Genomic DNA, 22545 nt, shown 5'->3' with positions numbered 1-22545 from the left:
GAAGTCCGTAGTGGGGACTAAAGATATCATAAACTCACGTGTAGCTGTCTTAAATTTAATTGCATATTATTCAGGTGGACCAGATCTGGGCCTTGTCTTGGACTGAAATGATACACTGAATACTCTTCCTCGTTCCTTTTAAGTAAAGATTTTGGGCTCTTAAGGTTCAAAACTTGTAAGAATGGAGTTGGTATTGGCACAAGATGTGCGCTCATTCTATCAGAATGAGGTGTTGTTACAAAATTCTGTTTTGCATTACAAATTTTACTGGTGCTTGTGTCTTTAGTAACATCCTTAGTAATATCGGGGATAACATTAGCTTGACAGAATCACCTCGCATACAAGATGGATTTAATGTAAGGCGGTAACTAAATTAGTTGTTGATTGTAAGATCGTCGTAATCGTCTAACTTATTCAAGTAAGGACAAACAAAACCTCTCGTATTTACAATCAATCGATTGTCTGTTGCCTCAATAATGTAATATCCATATACTAGATTCTATGGTCATTATTGATATGTCAAATGTCCGAGTATCTTGTAGCTCCATTCAAATGGGGATACAGAGGCTCACCCAATTCTAGTCTTCCGTAAAATGTGTGCATCTAATCTTTTCAATTGACCTTACTCTGAGCATCAGCATTGCCCGTTGGTTTTCTTTTTGAGTTTTTCATTTACTTAGAAAAGTAAGTCAAGTCAAGATATGATTAGATGTTGCGGAAATTACGCCTGCAATTATTGCCCTTTGCTTTTTATTTTCTAATTGTTTTATTAATAGAAAAAGCAAGTCAAATCGAAGTCAAGTCGTGCTCACTTTCAAACGAAAGGCCTGCGTAGGCGCTACGCTGTTGCTGCGCAATGCCGTGAAGTTACGCATGCAATAGTTGCCCTTTTCGTGCAGCATGCATCGCCCCGGTTCGATTAGTTCAACAGTCTATTAACGTTAAATTTTAATCTTCTTACTTGTGTGCTTTTGATCCTAGAATGATCAGGTGTGGTTAGTCACTCTCATACTAAGCCGTTGAGCTTTTTTTCCTATATTATCTTATCATTTCAGGGTTTGATTAATACCGTGCAAAGGAAAAATGCGCTTTGGTGGAGAAGCTATTGGCTGAAAATGCCAACGTGAAATATAAAGCTAAACAACAAATGAAATAAAAAATTAACGGGTATTCACGAAATAATTATTCGATGGTGTAGAGAACCTGTTGGTCACGAATTTCTAAATGTGATATCGAACATATAAACTTGCAATTGCCACCACTCAGGAGGAGCCAACTGAGTCCATGAGAAGGAAAAAAATAGGTCAACGGAATTATCTCATGTAAGTAATGAGATTGATTTAACATAATCCCACAGCTCAATAAGTTGTTGATTATACAAACAAAATCGTCCTAATTTTCTAACTTGCCCAAATAAAAACGAACAAAACCTCCCATGTTTATTATCTATCGGTTATTAGTTACCTCAATAATTTTCGTATATTATAAATCCTTCAATCATTATTGATATAATAAATGTTTGGATACGCTTATAGCTACATTCAAATCCAGTCTTTCGTAGAATGTGTGCACTAATCTTCGGCCAACCTTACTCCGAGCATCAGCATTGCCCGTTGGTTTTCTTTTCAATTTTATCATGTACTCGGAAAAGCAAGTCAAGTCAAGAAGCACATGCATAGGTAGGTTCAACGCCCCTTCCACTTAATGCAGCGCAAATTACGTCTGCAATGATTGTCCTTTACTTTTTACTTTCTAATTATTTTATTAAGAGAAAAAGCAAGTCAAGTCGAAGGGCCCGTTTGGTTCGGCTTTTGGGGAATGTATTTGCAGTAATGCAAATACCTTTGGGTGAAGGGGTTTTCGAAATGCAAATATCGTTTGGTAAAATTTGCATTGAAAAACAACTTTGGCCAAAATACCGTTTGGTTAAATTTGCATTTGTAATTAATTTTTATTAAATTAAAAAAAAACAAAATACACTCTCTTTTTTTTTTTTTTGAAGTCCGGCGGCCGGACCGCGGATCCGGCGGTCCGAATGGCCGGATCTCGGCCTCCGGAGGGTCGCTGGGTAGCGCGACCCGGGCGACGGCCGCCCTGGGTCGCGCGACCTCAGCGACGGCCTCCGAGGCCGCGCGACTGGGGCGGCCGTCGCCTGGGTCGCGCGAACCCAGCGACGGCCGCTGGTCGCTGGGTTCGCGCGACCCGGGCGACCGTCGCCCGGGTTCGCGCGACCTCGGGCGGCCGTCGCCCGGGTTCGCGCGACCGGGCGACGGCCGCCCGAGGTCGCGCGACCTCGGGCGGCCGCTGGGTCGCGCGATTCAGGCCACTGATGGCCTGAATCGGGCGACCCAGGCGTCGCCTGAGGTCCGGCGACGGTCGCCGGGGTTAGGCGACCCTCAGGCGGCGGTCGCCAGCGCGTCGTCGGCGTGCACAACCCCCTTGGCCGGCGGTCGTCGGCCTCCGTGCGGTGGTTTTCCTCGCGGATGAACGATGTCGCGAAGTGAATAGTAACCGGAACTTGCATTCGAAATGCAAGTTCCCAAAGGACCTCTGGACCTCCTTTGGCCTAAGGGCCCTTAGACCCCTTTGGAGATGCAATTGCATCTTGCCAAAGTCACTCAAAAACTCGAACCAAACACGTTTGCATTTGGCCAAAGGACTTTAGAGTCCAAATGAGCATTTGCAATGCTGAACCAAACAGGCCCGAAGTCGCGCTTGCTTTCGAAAAAAGGCACCTGAGTAGGCTCTGTGCCCCTTTCCGCACAATGCGGCGGAAATTATGCGTGCAATAATCGCTCTTTTCGTGGAACACGCATTGCAATCGCAATGGTACGATTAGTTGAAGATTCTTGGACCGTTGGGTGGCAAGACTGTAGAGTGTGGTGATGTCATTTATCTCTAAACCTTTTTTTTTTTTTATGACCCGAGAACCCTCTGTACAGCTAACAGCCGACGGAATAAATCCGGGACGAACTGGGCCGCCACCACAAATCCAGCTGCAGGTGAGTCGCGTAATAGAGACGCGGGGTTTCAAACTCCTCACCTGTCATTAGGATTATAGGAGCTCTAGCCAACGCAACTACTGCGGGCGATGGTATTTCTCTCTAAACTTTGTCATCTTTTTTTTTTTTTTTTTCTATTTCCTTGCGTCATTGTATTTTATTCATCTTATGAAATTACTTAGGTGCACATCTCTGTTTTCTATCATATCAACACTTGATTATGGTAATACATCGTAAAGTCATAAAACAATTTTATTTTACATTGTATTCTTGTCCTTAATTATTATGATGTGTCATAAGTATGTTATAATAGACATACCATTTATTCCTATATCTTTCATACTTTGTGACAATCTAATGGCTTTGAACACAACAATTTTATTATGCTAAATTTGACAGTTAACACCGAGAAAATTTTGATTGAACAATTAACAAAATAAATCAAATAGATAGATAACATTGAAATGCTTGCATTGAATGGATGATAAGGGACATGGCATGATTGATGTGTGCCTTCCCCATAGGTTTTAGAGGCCCTAGAATCGATATTTCTCTTTCTTTTTCTAAATTTGTGCTCACATGCATCACGACTCCGATGGCATGAAAAGAAAAGCAATCAACAGCATGACTTTCAGTGCACAATAGTCTTGCTTATTTTTTGGAAAAAAAAATCTTATTAATCTAAAGTTGACATGAGATCCACATAGTTGGATCTTGTAAATGAGTACTCAAGAGCACTGTTTACTTATATACAATACAATAATCTTTTTTTTTTTTTTTTTTTTTGGTATACTAATTAGACTATTTAGTATTGTGACATACTTAGTATTATCATACACGCTCATGCCTTTAGACTACAAGAAAAATCAACGTCATTCATGGCTAATTCTTTTCCACTTGTCTTGCTGTTAAGGTTCCAGCACCATAAAATTGCCTTATGATTTCTTCCTTGGGATGGGGCCTTTCGTACACAGAGAAAATAGCACTTTTTTGTCCAATAACTCGGAATTAGTCTCGCGGATTCCGAAAGGAATTTTTTTTTTTTTTATTTCTTTTTATTTGAAAGTTTTCTCGAAAATGAGACAAAATAATTTATATCTCTTTTGAGAAACAATTATCAGATGGTGTAGAGATCCTGTTGACTAAAAATTTCTAAACGTGACACCGATATATAAACCCGTGATTCCACCCACACGGGAGGAGCTCACTATAATGCCCCGTGAGTCCATGAAAAGGAAAAAAAAGGTCAATGGGATCACCTCATGTATGTAATGAGATGGATTTAACATAATGCTACAACTCGATTAGTTGTTGATTATACAAGCAAAGTCTTCGTAATCGTCTAACTAGCAAAACATCTCACATTTACTATCAATCCATTATCAGTTACCTCGATAATGCAATATTCACATACAATAGATTATGCGGTCATTGTTGATATATTAAATGTCTGAATATGCTTGTAGCTCCATCCGAATCAAGATAAAAAGTCTCACCCAATTCCAATCTTCCATAAAACGTGTACATATAATATTGAGTAAAAGCTATTAAAAATCCCAAACTTTACTTACCGTAATATATTTACCAAAAACTTCTTTTATGACATAAAAAACTCAAAACTTGTATTGATGTAATACATTTACCTCAAACTTATGCAGTGTGACACATTTACTCCAAACTTGTTTTTTTTTACATCAAAACCCCAATTTTTTTTTTTCGGTTATACCAAAAAACCCTAAATTTATATCTGTATAACATATTTATCCCAAAAATTTAGTGTCCTAAAAAAATTAGAATTTTTGGCATCACAAAAAAAATTGAGGATAAATGTATCACACAAATAAATATTTCAGATTTTTGGTATCACAGAAAAAAATTGGGATAAAACGTGACGGTAAGCAAAATTTAGGATTTTTATGTTAGTAAAATATTATATGATAAATGTGTCACTCTAGGTAAAATTTGAGATTTTTTGTAGTTATTTTACAATAATCTTCAGCTCTCTGGTTTTCTTTTTAACTTTCCATTTATTTGGGGGAGCAAGTCGAGTCAAGTCAAGGAGCACATGCATAGGTTGAATGCACCTTCTGCATAATGCTGTGGAAATTACCCCACAATAATTGCCCTTAGCTTTTATTTTCTAATTATTTTATTGATAGAAAAGGCAAGTGAAGTCAAGTCGCGCTCGCTTTCTAACAAAACGCCTGCGTAGGCTCTATGCACCTTCCGCGCGGCAGTGGCTCAATTAGTTGAAGATTTTTGGACCGTGGGATGGCAAGAACCCAGCATCGTTCAAGCACGCACAGCATTGTTGCTATGTCATTTTTCTCTAAACTTTTTATCACTAGAATGTGTTCGATGTTGACTAGTGTTGACATTAATGTCTCTTGGCATGTATGTGGGTAATATAGTGAGAAGCTTGAAATATTAAGGATGGTGTATTTCTTTGACAACTCTTATCAAATTTCAGAATTATTGGAAATTCTCTTTACATAGTCTCTTCCCATTTTCAATTTATTACTGGTGCTTCCAAGTAGCAATTTCAGATTATTTCTTTGTCTAATTGTTTTCGCTTTTATCTTTTGGCTAGCGAAGTATAGAAACCATCACATATTTCTTATTAATCTCAATATTTGATTGATTTCATCAATCATATGCTGTTTGAAATCCCTTTTCCTTATGGAGGAAGATATGAAGGGTTTGAATATTGTGTCGCATAATGAAATGGAAAAGAATGACTCCTATTAAAACCATAAAATAATTCTTGAACTTTGATTCGTTTCATGGAACCTATTTGAATGGAACCATAAAAATATTATTCACTCCTTAAGCTTTCGATTATACTTTTATGTAGATCTCCAAGTCTAGTAAGTATCGGATGTATGGCAAACCCTCATGGAAGTATGAGAAGCAACTTAGTGAAAAGTCATCATCTCTTCTTCACTCGAAAGCTGATTACATCATTGATGTCGGTGTGCAGAGCTTTGGATACTCCATTTCTTTTCATGTTTTGCAAACTAAGTATACAAAAAGGCTCATGTTGAATATGACAGTCCAAAATTTACATCAACCCAAATAATATAAAAGAGAATATGATAATATGAATTAATTGATTAGGAAAATTATGTTTAATCTATTCTCCAATTTTACACTTGAGTTGATGGAAGAGTCATATCGAGAAATATATTTCTAATTAAGTCAAATTTGAGAAAGCCCATTCATCATCCAACTTACTAGCAATAAGTGACTCTATATTTTGTTGTTAGGATTGGTAGATCATCGCCATGCCAGAGAAGAGAATGGGTTCAACGACCATGTAGATTGATTTGCATGTCTCATAGTCATTAGTTGGAGTTAAAGTGGTCTATAAAATGCATGTGAAGGAATTCGAAAAGTACACTTGTAAGATTGAACTTGGTGGAGACAATGTCAGAGGCATTGATGAAAAAATTTGGGTTGAACAGACCAAATTAATTTAAATATTTGTAGTATAAGTTTCATCGTATTGATGCATTTCGGAAATCGGTTATTTGGATCTTGAGGAGAAGTTTCAATGGCATCCACTTACCGCTCGACGCCTATAGATGGACATAAGCGATCGCCAACACATTTTCAAGGGTTTCCTTTTCCACATTTTTTCAAATTTCTGCACCTGTTAAAAAAAAAAAAATTGGCCAATGAATGAAAAATAGGGGGGACATTAGGAATTCAAAGACGTCTGTGTCGGTATTTGGTGTCAAATATTTTATCTTACTCAATACTGCTTGAGTTTAGACAGTACACTAGTAGATAAGTACTACATGACTCATATTGACATGACACGAGTTAAAAGCCGTGAAGATATAAGCAAAACATTAGCAAAGCTGACAATATTTTATCTAGTGACAGCAAGGCTCGGGTGGAGTTGCCTAGCACAACAATGTAAGAACCAGGATTGGGATGTTGAGCATCTAATCGATGTTGGCACTTGATATAACTCTTGTTTATTGTGGACTATGCATTTCAGGCATTCTGTACATATCCAATTAAAGGAATCTATTGGGACCTTGTCATAGGACATGTGACTGTGATTGTACAGTTATAACTTTGTGCAGCAAGGGTTTTCCGGTGTGTTGAAACTTCAAATCACATGATCATGTGATACAATGTTCCATCATAATCTATTAATGTATTAGCTTTTGATCCTAGAATAATGAGGTGTGGTTAGTCAATTGCGTACTAAGCCGTTGAGCCTTTTCTGTTTCATAAGGCAAGAGGAGAATTTTTGTAGCTTTGAGTAATGAAGTGAGTATCTGCTCTTACCTTGGTAGGTTTTATAAGCTAAGCTGGTTTTCAAAGTAGCAAAAAGAGCAAACTATATACCTATAATACACCAAGTGTCAAGGTAATCACACGATGGTCTCGTGTTTAATGCTCTCTCTCCATTTAATAGCTCAATTTTTCAAATCATATCTCCTAATGTCAAATAAGATAATATTTGAATTTCGTCTATTGCGTTGTAAAAAATTATAATTTGGAGAAGAACTCGTTGGCCAAGAATGTTAAACATGAAATAAAAAATTCTGACAAAAGATGACATAAAAAGGAAAAAAAGGCATCACTGAATACTTATTCAATTGCGGAGAACCATTGGCTGGTAATTTATTTACACTTCATCGAAAAAATGAAATATATGTAAAATGTTAAAAAATAATTCCCTTAAGGAGAGAGATAAAAGTGACTTAGGCGGAGGGTAATGACTAATAATCTTTAAACATGATGTAGCATGGGAAAATCTAGTCTTTCGTAGGGGTGTGCAAAATACCCGGGAACCGGACCGGAACCGCCGGAACCGGCGGTTCTTGAGGGAACCGGTCCGGTTCCCGATTCCAATTTTTGGGAACCGGTGGGAACCGGTCCGGTTCCCGGTTCCATGGGCGGATCCGCCCACCCGGACCGGACCGGTTCCCTTTAATATTAAAAAAAAATAATACTAAAATTGAATACAAAGCAATTGTTTTGTGGCAATTGTTTTTGCTGTAGGATGAATACAAAGCTAAATATTGGGGAATTCTTATGCTTTTTCGTTGTTTAGTTTATTTATTAATATAATGATGAAGGTGATGTATTCAATAAAGTCTTGTTTAGTTGCACTCCCTTTGTTTTCCTGTGTTTGGATGGTGCCTCATTTCACCTCCTTTGATTTGTTTGTGAGACTTGTGATATTTTGCCGAACCTAATGAGGAATATGTCCAAGTTCATAGCTTTAAGAGAGACCCATTTTTCTTAAACACTTAGTACTCTCTCTGCCTCTATATCAACTTACGTACATCCATTCCTTCATTGGTTGCATTTATAGTTGCAACAAATGAATTTTTGTTCCACGTACTTAAATTTGGTTTTTCTTTTTTGGCTTGCTTTGATGTCACGTAGTCGTTTTATGTTGAAAATCAAAATTGTTTCGCGTCAAGATCGGTTCCATGGATCCACCTGTGAACCGGACTGACCGGCGGTCCGGTTCCCCCGGGTGGATCCATGCAACAAACGGTGGATCCCGGTTCCAATTTTCGGAACCGGTCCTTAGCGGGCGGTTCCCGGTTCTAGGTCGGGAACCGCCCGCCCGACCATGCACACCCCTAGTCTTTCGTGGAATGTGTGCACTAATCTTCGGCCGACCTCACTCCGAGCATCAGCATTGCTCGTTGGTTTTCTTTTCAATTCTTCATTTACTTGGAAAAGCAAGTCATGCCAAGGCGCAACTGCATAGGTAGGTTCAACGCACCTCTCCCATAATGCTGCGGAAATTACGCCTGCAATGGTTGTCCTTTGCTTTTTATTTTCCAGTTGTTTTAACGATAGAAAAATCAAGTCAAGTTGAAGTCGTGCTTACTTTAGATAAAAAGCGCCTGCATAGGCTCTACGCCCCTTCCGCGCAATGCCGTGGAAATTATGCATTCAATAATTACGCTTTTTGTGCAGCATGCATCGTAATCGCAACGGTTCGATTAGTTGAAGATTCTTGGACGGTTGGATGGCAAGAACTCAGCATTCTTGGACGATTAGTTGAAGATTCTTGGACGGTTGTAGAGCTTTGGATACTTCATTTCTTTTCATGTTTTGCAAATTAAGTGTACAAAAAGGCTTATGTTGAATAAGATAGTCCGAAATTTACATAAACTCAAATAATATAAAAGAGGATATGCACAAATATGAATTAGTTGATTAGGAATGTCATGCGGGATATGTCTTCAATTATACACTTGTGTTGATAGAATGTTTGTACCTATGAGTAAAGAAGTGAGTACATGGTGTTAGGAGGTTTTATAAGCTAAGCTGGTTGTTAGAACAGCAAAAGTAAGCTAATAGTATATAGCTACAATACACTAGGTGTGAACGTAATCACTCCTTAGTGTCGTGTTTAATGCAATTCCTCTCCATTTAATAGCTTCAGTTTTTCAAATCACATCTTGTACTGCTAAATAAGTTGATATTGAATCCTCCTCTATTTTGCTACGAAAAATTATATTTTGGTGAAGAACCCATTGGCCGAGGATGTCGACATGAGATAAAACGTCTGACAAAAGATAACATAAAAGGGAAAAATGAATTATTATTCAACTACGAGTAATTATTGGCTGAGAATTTATTAACGCGACACTAAAAGAATAAGATTTTATGTAAAATGTTAAAATCTATTAATTTAAGGGGAGAGATAAAAGTGGCTTGGATGGAGGATATCCACTTGATAATTTTTAAGCAAAAAGTAGTATGGAAAAATATAGTTTAAGGAAATTATTTTGAAAAAGATTTATTTTGGAGTTACTTTTCTAGACGAATATAAAAAGTTAATGCATCCTACCGACTTTTAATAACAAAATCCTCTATAACCCCCATTTATACGCTCTCGTCATGGGCTCATGTACGTTAGCAGCATATAAGAGAATGAAAGCAAGTTAAGAGAGTGATGAATCTCTCCAATTTCATTTAAAGCACGTAAATATGTTCCAAGCTAAGTAGCACAAACACGCGATATTCACGACACGTCATTTGCCGATGACATTTCTCAAAAATAAAGAATTTTAATACGTTAGGACACATTCAATATTTATTTTTAAATTAATTAATTAAAAAAGATCTTACAATGAATTTACACTAATAATATTAATAAGTCAATTCATTGAAAATTCGAAAACATATTCATAGTTAATGTGAATATATGTTTGGAAACGTATTTTAACTTTAATAAAAGTTATTAATGAAATTAATGATTAATAAAAAATTATAATCAATTTATTTAAATAAATCCATAATTTTATATAAATGACCAAAATTTATCATTATTCAAAATTCAATATTTTTATTTTTCAAAATTATTTTTTAATACCATTAATTTATTTTTCCGTTAAAAAAAAAAAAAGTCCCTACGCCCTCACTCTCTACTTTCCCTCGTCGATTCCCCCTCCTCCAAATTTATTACACTTTTATTTCCCTCCCCACCACCTGACAGTGACAGCTTATCTGTCACTTCCCCTTCCCTCCCCCAAAATTAAAACTCCCGCCATCGATCTCCTTTTTTATTTTTTTTTTGAGTTTTCTTATCAAAAACCCTAGCCAGCCCTTCTTTTTCCTCCTCCTCCCCGCCGCTCGCCGCACGACTCCCTTCGCTCTCCTCTTCTTCTCGATCCTTCTCCTCCTCCTCCTCGCCGCACGACCCCTTTCCTCTCCTCTTCCTCTTGATCCTTCTCCTCCTCCTCGCCGCACGACCGCCTTCCTCTCCTCTTCCGTCTCTCGCCGTCGCGGGCTCGCCGTCGCTCGCAGCTCGTCTTTGCTCCCTCGCCCTCGCCTCCATCCTCCATCTTCCGGACACGCGTGTCAAAACGTGTTTGACCCATAAGACGAAAAAGTCATGAAGCTGCGGAAACTACGCGTGCAATGATTGTTCTCTGCTGTTTGAGCATTCCTCTAGTAATCAACGACGCCTTCCTCTTTTTCTGTTTCCTGTTCTGATTGCTCCATTTTCTTCTGATGATTTGTCTGAGAGTTTTTATTTCTGTTTGAATGTAGCTTCGTGTTTGACCACTGAGACATTTCTGCTGAGACATTTCTGCTAGTCCTAGATCTGGGATTTTGCATCTCTCCTCTGTTTCCTCCTCTATCAATCTCGTTTACGATCCTTTCGAGATGAAAAGAAGAGAATTCGCTCATTCAGAAGATTCGATCTACGAGGTGTCTTCCTCATCGACTTCCCCACATGTAGGTGATTATAAAGGCGGAACCAAAGGGTTGAAAGGAAATGAATACGATGTGTTTTTGAGCTTTAGAGGGGAAGACACTCGCAAAGGCTTCACTGATTATCTCTATACTAGCCTTGTCGAGAAAGGAATTCGTGTGTTCAGAGACGACAATGAGCTTCGTGTTGGTGAGAAGATTGGTCCGGAGCTTCTTTGCAGCATTAGGCAGTCCACAATTTTGATCCCAATTATCTCCGAGAACTACGCATTCAGCAAATGGTGCCTTCGTGAGTTGGCTCAGATGTTGAAGTGCAAGAGAAGCAGACAACAAATAGTGTGGCCTATCTTTTACAAAGTGAAACCCTCGCAAGTGCGCCATCTTAAGGGGAGATTCGAAGATGCTATCAAGGCACATAAAGAGAATGGGGACGAAATGGTTTTGAAGGAATGGAAAAAAGCGCTCAAAGAAGTGAAGGAATGGGAAGCAGCTCTCAAAGAAGTTGGTTCTTTGAAAGGATGGGAATCGGATAAGATTCATAATGGGTACATTATTCTTCACCGAATTGTTGTTTAATTTCTCACAAATAGATCTTTCATGATAAAGAACATAAATGTGACCCTTCTATACTAAAATTAATTGTTATTGTGGCAGGCACGAAGGAGCATTTGTTAAAACTATTGTCACAAACGCTATGAGCAAGTTAAAAAGGTTTTTTCTACTAAATGTTCCCAAGCAATTGGTGGGAATTGATGATCGTATCAATGACATTATGAGCTCAATAGATGATAAATTATATGACACAAAGATTATTGGACTTTGTGGAATGGGCGGCATCGGTAAGACGACTCTTGGAAAGGTGTTATACAACAAGCTCTCTAGTCATTTTGAGTCTCGTAGCTTTGTGGAAAATATTCAAGAAACATATCAGCGCCAGGGTATTGAATGCATACTGAACAAACTCATTGAAGATATAATAGGAAGTTCGAGACACGTGTCTAGTGTTGACGAGGGAATAGGTGTCATCAAATCTCTATTTACAAGAAAGAAAGTCTTAGTTCTGCTTGATGATATGGATGATAGTACTACTCACTTGAATGCTTTGGTCAAAGACAGTAGTTGGCTTGGAGTAGGAAGTATAGTCATCATTACAACCAGAAACAAGAGCATTCTCGATGAGGCTAAGGCATGCTACATATACCCACTTAATGAGTTGTCTATGTATCAATCATTGATTTTATTTAGTCGACATGCATTTCAAAAGGATTCTCCTCAGAGTGATTATGAGGTTATTTCTCGTGATGTTGTATCTACTACGGGGGGGCTTCCATTAGCTCTTGAAGTTACCGGTTCATTCTTATGTGGAAAGAGAAGAGAAGTATGGAAAGATACATTAGAAAAATTAGAAAAAATACCTGATAAGAAAGTGCAAGAGACATTGAAGATAAGTTATGAAGCATTAGAACATGAGCAAAAACAGATATTTTTGGATATTGCTTGCTTTTTCATTGGATCATCAAAACAAAATCCAACTTACATGTGGAATGCCTGTGGTTTATTTCCGGAGAGGGGGATTGAAGTGTTGAGTCTTATGTCCCTAATTAAAATTGACGGAGATGGTAAGCTAATGATGCACGATCAATTGAGAGATCTGGAAGAGAAATTGTTCGTCTGGAAAATCCAAATGAGCCTCAAGAGCATAGTAGATTGTGGATCTATGAGGAAGCCTTAGATGTGCTTGATAACAATGAGGTAAGAGTTTTCTTTACTTGTCTTAGTTGGTGAATGTGGGTGCATCTTCCATTTCTTGTTTGAAATAAAAATAACTGTCACTCTGAGTCCCCAAAACTTGTTGCATCTACTAGCAAAGGAGCTCTTTTGATTAATTGCAGTATTTGCCTAATTCAAGATTATAATTGAGAAGCAATTTCTTGGTTATGGACGATTGATATATATATCTTTACATGGTAGTATGGTGATGAGGATACTCTCCTTTTGGTAACTTCAATGCAAAAACAAGACTACAAAAGCAGAATGTTTACCGACCCAAACAAAAAAGCAGAATGTTTGACAGGGTGCTCTTAGATAAAACCTGACATTTGTAGATTGTTTCGGCCATGCTTTCCCTGATATTTATTTGATGCATTTGTTTTATGTTTGGATTAGTCTTTTCGTCTTTTGGGAGGTCTTTTCTTTCTTTTTTCTTTTACTAAGTATTGACTTCTTATGAGTTCTGGTATCATAAATGAGACCATCAATTTGTGACGATTTAGCTATCTTGGTTCCTATATTTGTTTAAGTTGGGTTAAGTGTATCCCTTAGGTATTATTGGTTGTGCAATTTAGTCCCCCATCTATTTTTGATTTTGCTGAATATAGTCCTCTTTCACTTTTTTGTGCAATTGAGTCATTGGTCAATCACTGGTTGACACCACCAATTTGTTGATGTGGCATCTGTATTTAGTTATGATACATGAGCAACCATGCAATATAACCCTTTAAACATACATTATTTGTGTTGTATAGACTCTTCATAATAGTTGATAGCTTCTTTTTATATATGGCAGGGTTGGTAGATGCATTTGAACGGTTAGAGTTGTATTGGTTCGCATATACACGAGGGGAGTAAAGGAAGTGTTATTTCACATATAAAGGGCATTAATTTTGTTAAATATATTTTAGTATATGCATGAAGAGAGGCCTTCCATTGTAATTGCAAATGGACCCAAATTTTGGAAATTCATAAGATCCATATTGTGAAAGGTATAGTCGGATAAGGAAAAAGTTTGGAAACAACCACTTGAGCTTCTCATCTTTACATAGATTAGATAAATAATATGCAACTACAACCTTTCATTTCACAAAAATCAAAGTGAGAAGTCTACGCCATAGTAGTATATAGTGAATTGAAATCAATGCATTTTATTTTATATCAATTGGTGTCATCTCATCATTCAAAACTTATGGTCCACAATGTTTCCAAGCTGCAGGGCACCAAAAAGATCAAGGCCCTTTCTCTTGGCAAATATAGTAAGGGAAAAATATATGCAGCTGAACAATTTAAAAAATTGACCAATTTGAGGTTCCTTAAAGTGGATGGTGCGAATTTCACCGGAGATTTCCAAAGCTTACTTCCTAAATTAAGATGGCTTCAGTGGAAGGAGTGTCCCTCAGATTTCACTGCGACCAACTTTCATATGAAAAAACTAGTTGTACTCAATCTATCATACAGTGCCATTTCAGAGGACTGGGGAGGATGGGATCCACTCAAGGTAAGACATAAAGAAGGCATTGAAGTATTTTTTAACATAACATTTTTTTCTTTGTATATTTGAAAATTGATTTTCATAATTAAACTACCCGTTTCTCTTTAATTTGATACTACCGAAGGAAAACATAGTGCTCGAGGAATGCGTCTCTCTTCCATTTGAATCTGTCATCGGTTTTTGATAATAAAAGTTGCTTATGTCTAATAAGAAAATATCTCTTTTGAAATTTTATTCAAAAATAAATGCAGTTAGCACTTGTAACTCTAATATTCTTTTACAATCGATGTGCTTAAAAAACATTTATCTATGGACGTGGCCAAACATTATTAAAAGAGGCATTTAAAATTAAATAAGACAACCGCGAAGGAGTAGAGGAGCGCGGGTAATTTTTGAGGAATTATAAGAAGTCGAAAACATGAGTAGCAAAAAATCACAGATTGCAACAGTCCAATCACACTGACATATCCTTTCTTTCTTCCAGAATGCGACTGAGCTCAATGTTCTCAAACTCAAGTGGTGTCAATCTTTGAAAAGAACTCCCGACTTGTCCACTTTCATAAGGTTGGAGATTTTGAGTCTTGCATATTGTAAGAATTTGGAAGAGCTTCATCCTTCTATTGGGGACATCAAGACTCTCATTTTGTTGGATGTCAATGGTTGTGGAAAACTCGAGGAGCTACCGAAAGGTATAGATAGAATGATAGAATTAAGGGACCTTAACATAAAAGGTACCGGTATACATGATATTCCTATTTCGAGTGATTGCTTAATGAAGTTGGAGTGTCTATCTCTCGATTGTTGTAAAATTTCTCAACTTCCTAAATCCATTGGTGCCATGAAGGAGCTCAAGGTTATTACTGCCTATGATTGTTTAGATTTAGTCTACATCCCTAGCTCTATAGGCAATCTAGCATCTCTGCAAAGGTTGGAGTTAGGTGGCTGCCGCTCATTAACAGAGATCCCCGACTCTATTGGAAATTTGGCATCATTGGTCAAGCTAGACTTAAAAGGGACATTGATTACAAAATTACCGAAAGCATTGGGAATTTGCAAAATCTGAGGATCTTGTGTATTTGGGGAACTGGCATAACGGAATTGCCTGATGCCATTGGAATGTTGGCAAAACTCCAAAAGTTGGACACTTCGAATTGCAAAAACCTGGAGCGACTACCTAGTAATATATGCGAATTGATTGCGCTAGAGGTGCTCTACATTTCACATTGTGAAAAGCTTCAAGAATTACCTGAACTACCCTCCGGCTTAACAGAACTATGGATCACCTGCCAGGGGCAGTCTTTGCCCCATCTTTCCCTGCTAACCTGTCTCAAGAACCTCAATTTTATTGGGGATGGTAGTTGGTTTGAAGTAGGAAGTATAGTTAGCATCACATCTAGAAACAAAAGCATTCTTGATGAAGGTAGGGTGGGCTATATGTACCAACTCGAAGAGTTGTCTTTTGATCAATCATTGATTTTATTTAGTAGACATGCATTTCAAAAGGATTCTCCTTTGATTGATCATAAGATTAACTCTCATCATATTGTATCTACTGCTAGAGAGCTTCCATTATCTCTTGAACTTATTAGTTCATTCTTATATGGAGAGAGAAAAGATGAATGGAAATATGCATTAAAGAAATTAAAGGAAATGCCCGTTATGAAAGTGCAGGGGAAGTTGAAAATAAGTTACGAAACATTAAATAACCAGGAACAACAAATATTTTTGGATTTTGCATGCTTTTCCATCGATCACATAAATGAAATCCAACTTACATGTGGGACGCCAGTAATTTTCTCCCGGGGTGGGGGATTGAAGTATTGAGTCTTATGTCCCTAATTAAAATTGACATATACGAAAGCCTGATGATGCATGATCAATTGAGAGATATTGGAAGGGAAATTCGTCTGAAAAATCCAAAGGAGCCTCAAAAGCGAAGCAGATTATGGAATTTTGTGGAGGCCGCAGATGTAATTGATGGAAACAAGGTAAGAGTTTTCTCTACTCATTGTAGAAAGTGAATGTGATTTCATCTCCCCTTTCTTGTTTGAAATAAATATACTCGTGAATCTTGACTCCCCAAAATTAACTGATTCTACTTGGAAAAGGGCTATTTTGATTCATTGCTATTTTTGCCTGATTTCGGAACATAATTGAGGATCAATTTCTTGGTTATGGATAAAGGATATATATCTTTGCCCGGTAGTATTTTGTTGGGGATACTCTCCTCTTGGTAACTTTAATGCAACAAAGCAAAACTACAAAAGCAGAATGTTTGACAAATTACTTTTAGATAAAACCTGACATTTATAAATTGTTGCAGCCATGCTTTCCCCACATATTTGTTTGATGCACATTTTGATGTTTGGATCCGTCATTTGGTTTCTGCGAGGCCTCTTTTTAATTGTTTTTTCTTTCACTTAGTATTGACTTCTTATGAATTGTTTGGTATGATAAATGATACCTCCAATCATCTGTGACAATTTAGCTATCTTGTTTCCTGTATTATTTAAGTTGGGGTAAGTTCAACCCCTAAATATTTTTGGTTGTGCAATTTAGTCCCCCATTTATTTTTTGCTTTTGCTCAATTCCTCTAACTTTCACTTTTTCATGCAATTGAGTCATTTGTGGTCAATTGTCAGTTGGCACCGTCAATTTGCTGATGTGGCATGATTAACTGCGTAATTTAACCCTTTAAACATATATTATTTTCATTGTATATACTTTTCATGATAGTGGCTAGTTTCTTTCTATGAAGCTGGTAATACCTTTTCTTTTTGTGATGATGGATGATTTTTTGATTAATCTCCCAATATTATTTATTTGCTAAATGTAGGCTACCATGTTATAATAATAATTTGTTTATTGTTCAATTCTTGGTGAGCATCTTATTTAGCAAAGAATTAGTTAACATTAGAAACATTATCTTAGTTTTGTGAAATGAAAACTAGTTTGAGGTAAATGTGACACGGGTCTATCAATTTGGAATTTTTTGTGACACTAAAATTAGTGTGGGGTAAATGCCAAACAAGTCTATCGGTTTGGGACTTTTGCTATTATTAACTGAAGTATATATGGTTTTGAATTTTGTGTGATGATAAATTTTCTTTATCAGCGTGAAAGTTAAAAGGGAATCCACTAAAAGCAATTATAACATATGGAAGATTTGTACAAGCATCAAACAAGCATGTGCAAATGTCACGAAAACCGTTAATTAACAAAATATAAACATAAACATGGGATGCAATACATAATGATATGCCAAAACTATTGAAAAAAATGCTACCAATACTTTTCAGCGAGCATATTTTCACACAAAGAAAAACGTAATTAACTGAATAGAACATTTCTTAGAAGTTTTTAAAAAAAAAATGGTATCTAGGAAGTTGACAAAAATACAATAAATACACAGGAAACTTTTAATGTAAAACGAGTAGGGATTCATATGAAAGAATAAAATTTTGAAGGAAAAGTTGAAACCACCAATGTGCAATTCGTCACCTAAAACAAGAAACAAATTTGAGTTTGTAAAATATTAGGTTACAATAAAAGAAATATGCGTAAGACTCGTAGTTCCTTAAGAATACAAATTTTATCAATTTTCATGTCTAATCTGTTCGGACATAAGATCTCATTAATCTATCGACGTGGCCAAACACTACTAAAAGCGACATTTAAAATTAAATAGGACAACTGCGAAGAAGTAGAGGAGCACTGAAAATTTTTGAGGAATTTTAGAAAGTCAAAACCATAAGGAGTAGCGAAAAACCATAGGCTATAATAGTCTAATTATACTGATATATCCTTTCTTTCTTCCGAGATAGCAACCGAGCTCAAAGTTCTCAACCTCACAAATTGTCAAGCTCTGGAAAGAACTCTCGACTTGTACACTTTCAAAAGGTTGGAGATTTTGACTCTTGCAAATTATGAGAATTTGGAAGAGCTGCATCCTTCTATTGGAAATCTGGCATCATTGATTGAGCTGGACTTAGCAAGGACATCGATTACAAAATTACCTGAAAGCATTGGGAATTTGCAAAATTTGAGGGTCTTGAATATTTATGAAACTGGCTTAACAGAATTGCCCGAATCCATTGGTGCCATGAGGGAGCTCAAGGTTATTATTGCCTATGATTGTTTAGATTTAGTCCACATCCCCAACTCCATAGGCAATCTAGCATCTCTACAAAAGTTGGAGTTAGGTGGTCGCCTGCTCATTAACAGAGATCCCCGACTTTATTGGAAATCTGGCATCATTGGTCAAGTTAGACTTAAAAAGGACATTGATTACAAAATTACCTGAAAGCATTGGGAATTTGCAAAATTTGAGGATCTTGTGTATTTTGGGAACTAGCATAATGGAATTGCCTGATGCCATTGGAATGTTGACAAAACTCCAAAAGTTGGAAGCTTTGGATTGCAAAAACTTGAAGTGGCTACCTAGTAATATATGCGAATTGATTGCGCTAGAGGTGCTCTACGTTTCACATTGTACAAAGCTTCAGGAATTACCAGAACTGCCCTCCGGCTTGACAGTTCTAACGATCACCTGCCAGGGGCAATCTTTGCCCCATCTTTCCCAGCTAACCCGTCTCAAGAGGCTTGTTCTTGTTGATTGCCATCGGCTTGAATGTGTCTCAAAGCTTCCCATTGGACTATCGGTGCTTTATATAGATGGTTGTGGAAAATTGAAAGCCTTTCCGAATTTGTCAGACTTGCAACACTTGCGATCTTTCCATATTCTTGGATGCCCATCTCTGGAAGGATCGCCCGACGTGTCGAATTTTAGGTGTACGCAAATGACAGAACTTGGCTTGAAAGAGACCCAGCTCCCTTATGGCATACGATTCCACCCTTAGCAGACCTCGAGAGCTACGGTGGGGTAGAAGAGGACGGCTCGACATCCATGGAATCTCTCTCTCTGTTGCTATTAGTCAGTCGCCCTGATGGTTTCCGTGGCCGGAAGATCGAAGCCACCGTTCGCACCGCCCATCCACCGCAGGTAGGCGGGCAGGTCGGTCGGCGCGGCGGAGATGACGACGGCGATGAGGCGACGCCACGGCTGGCAACACCCTCTCCATCCGCTCTAGGTAAACGCACGCATGCGTCTCTCGAGCTTTCCTGCGGTCTCTCAGCGTCGCTCCGGCGTGCGAGCTCATCGATTGTTTGGATTAGAGATTTTAGTTTGCTCGTAGTAGGTAGCGTAGTAGTTTTCTGGGAATTGATGGGATTTTCCACATTTTCCCCCATTTTTCAGGTGTTCTCGGTGATGTTTCTATTCGTCTCTTTGTCTGCTGCGATAGATCCGACGGATAAGACTAGTTATATAAAAAAGAAGAGAGGCTCCGAAGCGATGGTGTTCGTGGACTTTTGTGCCCATTCCTCGAGCTCGCCCTTCCAATTTCGATGCTTGATTCGCCTACTTGGTTACTTCTGCTTTCTCTTTTTCTTCTTGAATGATGATGGAAGGAAGGTTGGGGGTTAATATTCCTGTGGAAGTTTAATGGTGGCGCCTCTGTATGTGTGTACAAAGAGATATGAAATAAAGCAAAGAGATTAGCTTGGGGAGATTTCCTTTATGGCAGGATATTAGTGAGTCTTCAGCGCCTGACCGCTTAGCTTTGGAGGAGACAACGAATTCAACAGGTAGAAGTCAGTGGCTGTGGCATGTGGATGAGCTGAGTAGGAAAGTAGCGCACAAAGCTCTGTGGATAAGCTAGACATTATTGTTTGGGGTACCATCTAGGAAAATACTTTGAACTTGTACTTCTACAGGATGGGCCCACCCTCCTTTTGGAATTGAAGTTAAACATATGGGAGTGAAGGATTGAAAATTTGATAATATCCCTGCTCTATGATGACAAAGAGAAAAAGGCGCTTTGTCTAAGTAAGGTAGTTTTATTTTGTTTTATCGCCTTTTCAGGGTTTAGTGAAGTCGGGTGTTGGGGCTCCTCTTTGTTTTTTGTTCTGCTTAGTAGATTTGTTTTTGGGGTTTGCATTATCTTTTGTAGAGATGGATAGGTATTTCCTCGTTGCCTTACTTATTATACTTATTGCATAACAAGGAAACTGAGGAAAAAGAAATTGAGATTGGGTGCCGGAGGGGCAATTTGTAATACTAATCAGGGGTTGATGTTCATCTACCCACTGACAAACTAATATGCAATCAATTAAAAAGGAACTATGAGTACGGGTTGTAATTGCAATAAGGGTTTGCTGCTGAGTTTCTCCTTGCATGAACACAGCATGTGTTACGTTTGTTGGAGAAAGGAATATTAAAAAAAGCGCGAGCCAAGATTATTGTGTTTGGTCACCTACCTAGTTCTTGGGGCTTGAACTTTTGTCTCTGCCTTCCTCTCCAAGTGATATAAAGGAGTCACAATTATTTGATGACATTAATACTTGGATATTCATACATTTAAATTGTTTTACCTGTATTTAGTTGCTCCCAAACTTTCTTGTAATGAAAGAAGTGTCTTACACACATTATTAGAGGTGACTCTGGTCATCAAGGTTAACCTATGTCCGAGTATTTGCGTTCTCATCTCTGCTTTTAGGTGAAAAGCTAGTGGAATTTTCACTCTTCGTTCATGGTGTTTCATTGTTATGGTATTTGAATGCTTTGATATGTTCCTTTGGATTAGTTAGAGCATGATGATTGGTGGCTATTAATTATACCCATGCGAGACCTTTACCTTAAAAGTTGGTTTTAGGATTGCTATCTGTCTAGGATGCAATTTAAAAGATGGAAGTTGGTCACATCAAAATCATTCCCAGTTTTGATCAGGAACAGGATCATTGGAGATGTAGAATGGGATTCTCACTCCTGGTCCCAAATATCCTACTTTGCCTATTTAATTGGGACTCGTCTCATCGTAAGTCAAATGAAGCCCCAATTCTCATTGTGCATGACCCATTGTACGTCTAAAACAATATCTAAAGGCCAAACCCGCTAAGTCGGCTAACTTTGGGGATGGAAATACAAGGGGACTTAAAATGAGAATGAGGTGTTGCCCTCATCTTGAATTAGATTGCATGGAAGATTTAATGGCTGGTTATGACAAGGCTGAAGATACTTTCCATACAGACTTGAGAGAGTCCATAAGCTTTCAATTGGATTAACCTTTTATTGCTGGAGTTGGAAGTGGTCTCTACATTCATGAGAGGGTGGGGTAAATAGGAGGTCTGCTGTGCCTCCACAAACAGCAATGGAGCACAATGCCCTAACCTTTGTATGGCAGCATCTCTTCTGGCTGGGGACGGAGTTCATTTTTTGCATCATAGCATATAGCTCTTCACCTTGTCTATTTCTTTCATCTTCTTGTCTTCTTCTTCTCACCGCCATCGTCCGGTTTTGCATTCGTTTTGCTCTCTTACGTACTTTTGCCCCAATGCTTCTCTAGATAGCTTTCTTGAGAGTTACAGAAGCTTCCTCAACGGTGTGCTTCTGTTGTGGTGGCTCTTGTGCTTTTGATTTATACATTTGAGCTTCATTTCCCTTTTTTAAAAGATAATATGTAGGTATTAGTACAAAAAAAAAGATTAACATTCTATTTCTTTAGAACTTAATTTTCTGTAGAGTCTTATGATCATTGATCCAAAGCATGTTCCGATTTCAATCATGTGGGATTGGTCTTAACAACATTTAACTTGAGGGTTAAATTTATACGTATTTATACTGCAGGGACTGCCTCCCATACACGAACTGATAGATCTTCAACTGTTGTTTTGTGTAGCTATGATGTGACATCTATGTATGACTATCTGAAAAATGAATGTCCTCGGCATATCTATATGGAAATTGGCTCTAGGCAATCCATCAAGATTCAAGATCTTAGTCTTAGGGCTTGTGCTTGACTATGGTGGAATCCTCTAGAATCTAGTATGGTGGAATCCACTGGAATCTAGGATTGTGGAATCCTCTTCTGTTTCTCACCTTGTGTTTCTTGATTCTTTCACAAGATTGTCCCAGATTTTTACTGATTCTTGTTCTTCTACCTTCGTATGAATCACATACATCTTTCGGGTCTAGTACAGGACATGTTTCATGATATGTCCTTTATGGGGATA

General features: G+C 37.9%; 1 protein-coding gene across 1 annotated transcript; it reads left to right on the top strand.

The window, feature by feature from the left end:
• The first annotated feature begins 10676 nt into the window (after positions 1-10676).
• On the top strand, positions 10677-13244 carry LOC120292171 (disease resistance protein RUN1-like). Its single transcript, XM_039310249.1, has 3 exons — positions 10677-10946; positions 11046-11755; positions 11865-13244. The coding sequence occupies exons 2-3, from the start codon at positions 11163-11165 to the stop codon at positions 12940-12942; spliced, it is 1671 nt and encodes a 556-aa protein (XP_039166183.1). The 5' UTR covers positions 10677-10946; positions 11046-11162; the 3' UTR covers positions 12943-13244.
• The last annotated feature ends 9301 nt before the right edge of the window (positions 13245-22545 follow it).

Source organism: Eucalyptus grandis, chromosome 3, assembly GCF_016545825.1.
Source record: "Eucalyptus grandis isolate ANBG69807.140 chromosome 3, ASM1654582v1, whole genome shotgun sequence".
NCBI lineage: Eukaryota > Viridiplantae > Streptophyta > Magnoliopsida > Myrtales > Myrtaceae > Eucalyptus > Eucalyptus grandis.
The sequence above is the reverse complement of the archived record's forward strand: the minus strand, read 5'-3'. Positions and strand labels throughout refer to the sequence as shown.

What these genes read in the sequence shown, in the direction of transcription:
- LOC120292171 (XM_039310249.1), top strand. Translation starts at nt 11,163, where the DNA reads ATGAAAAGAAGAGAATTCGCTCATTCAGAAGATTCGATCTACGAGGTG. An exon ending in TCGGATAAGATTCATAATGG is followed by an intron (nt 11,756 to 11,864) that starts GTACATTATTCT and finishes TTATTGTGGCAG; the next exon opens with GCACGAAGGAGCATTTGTTA.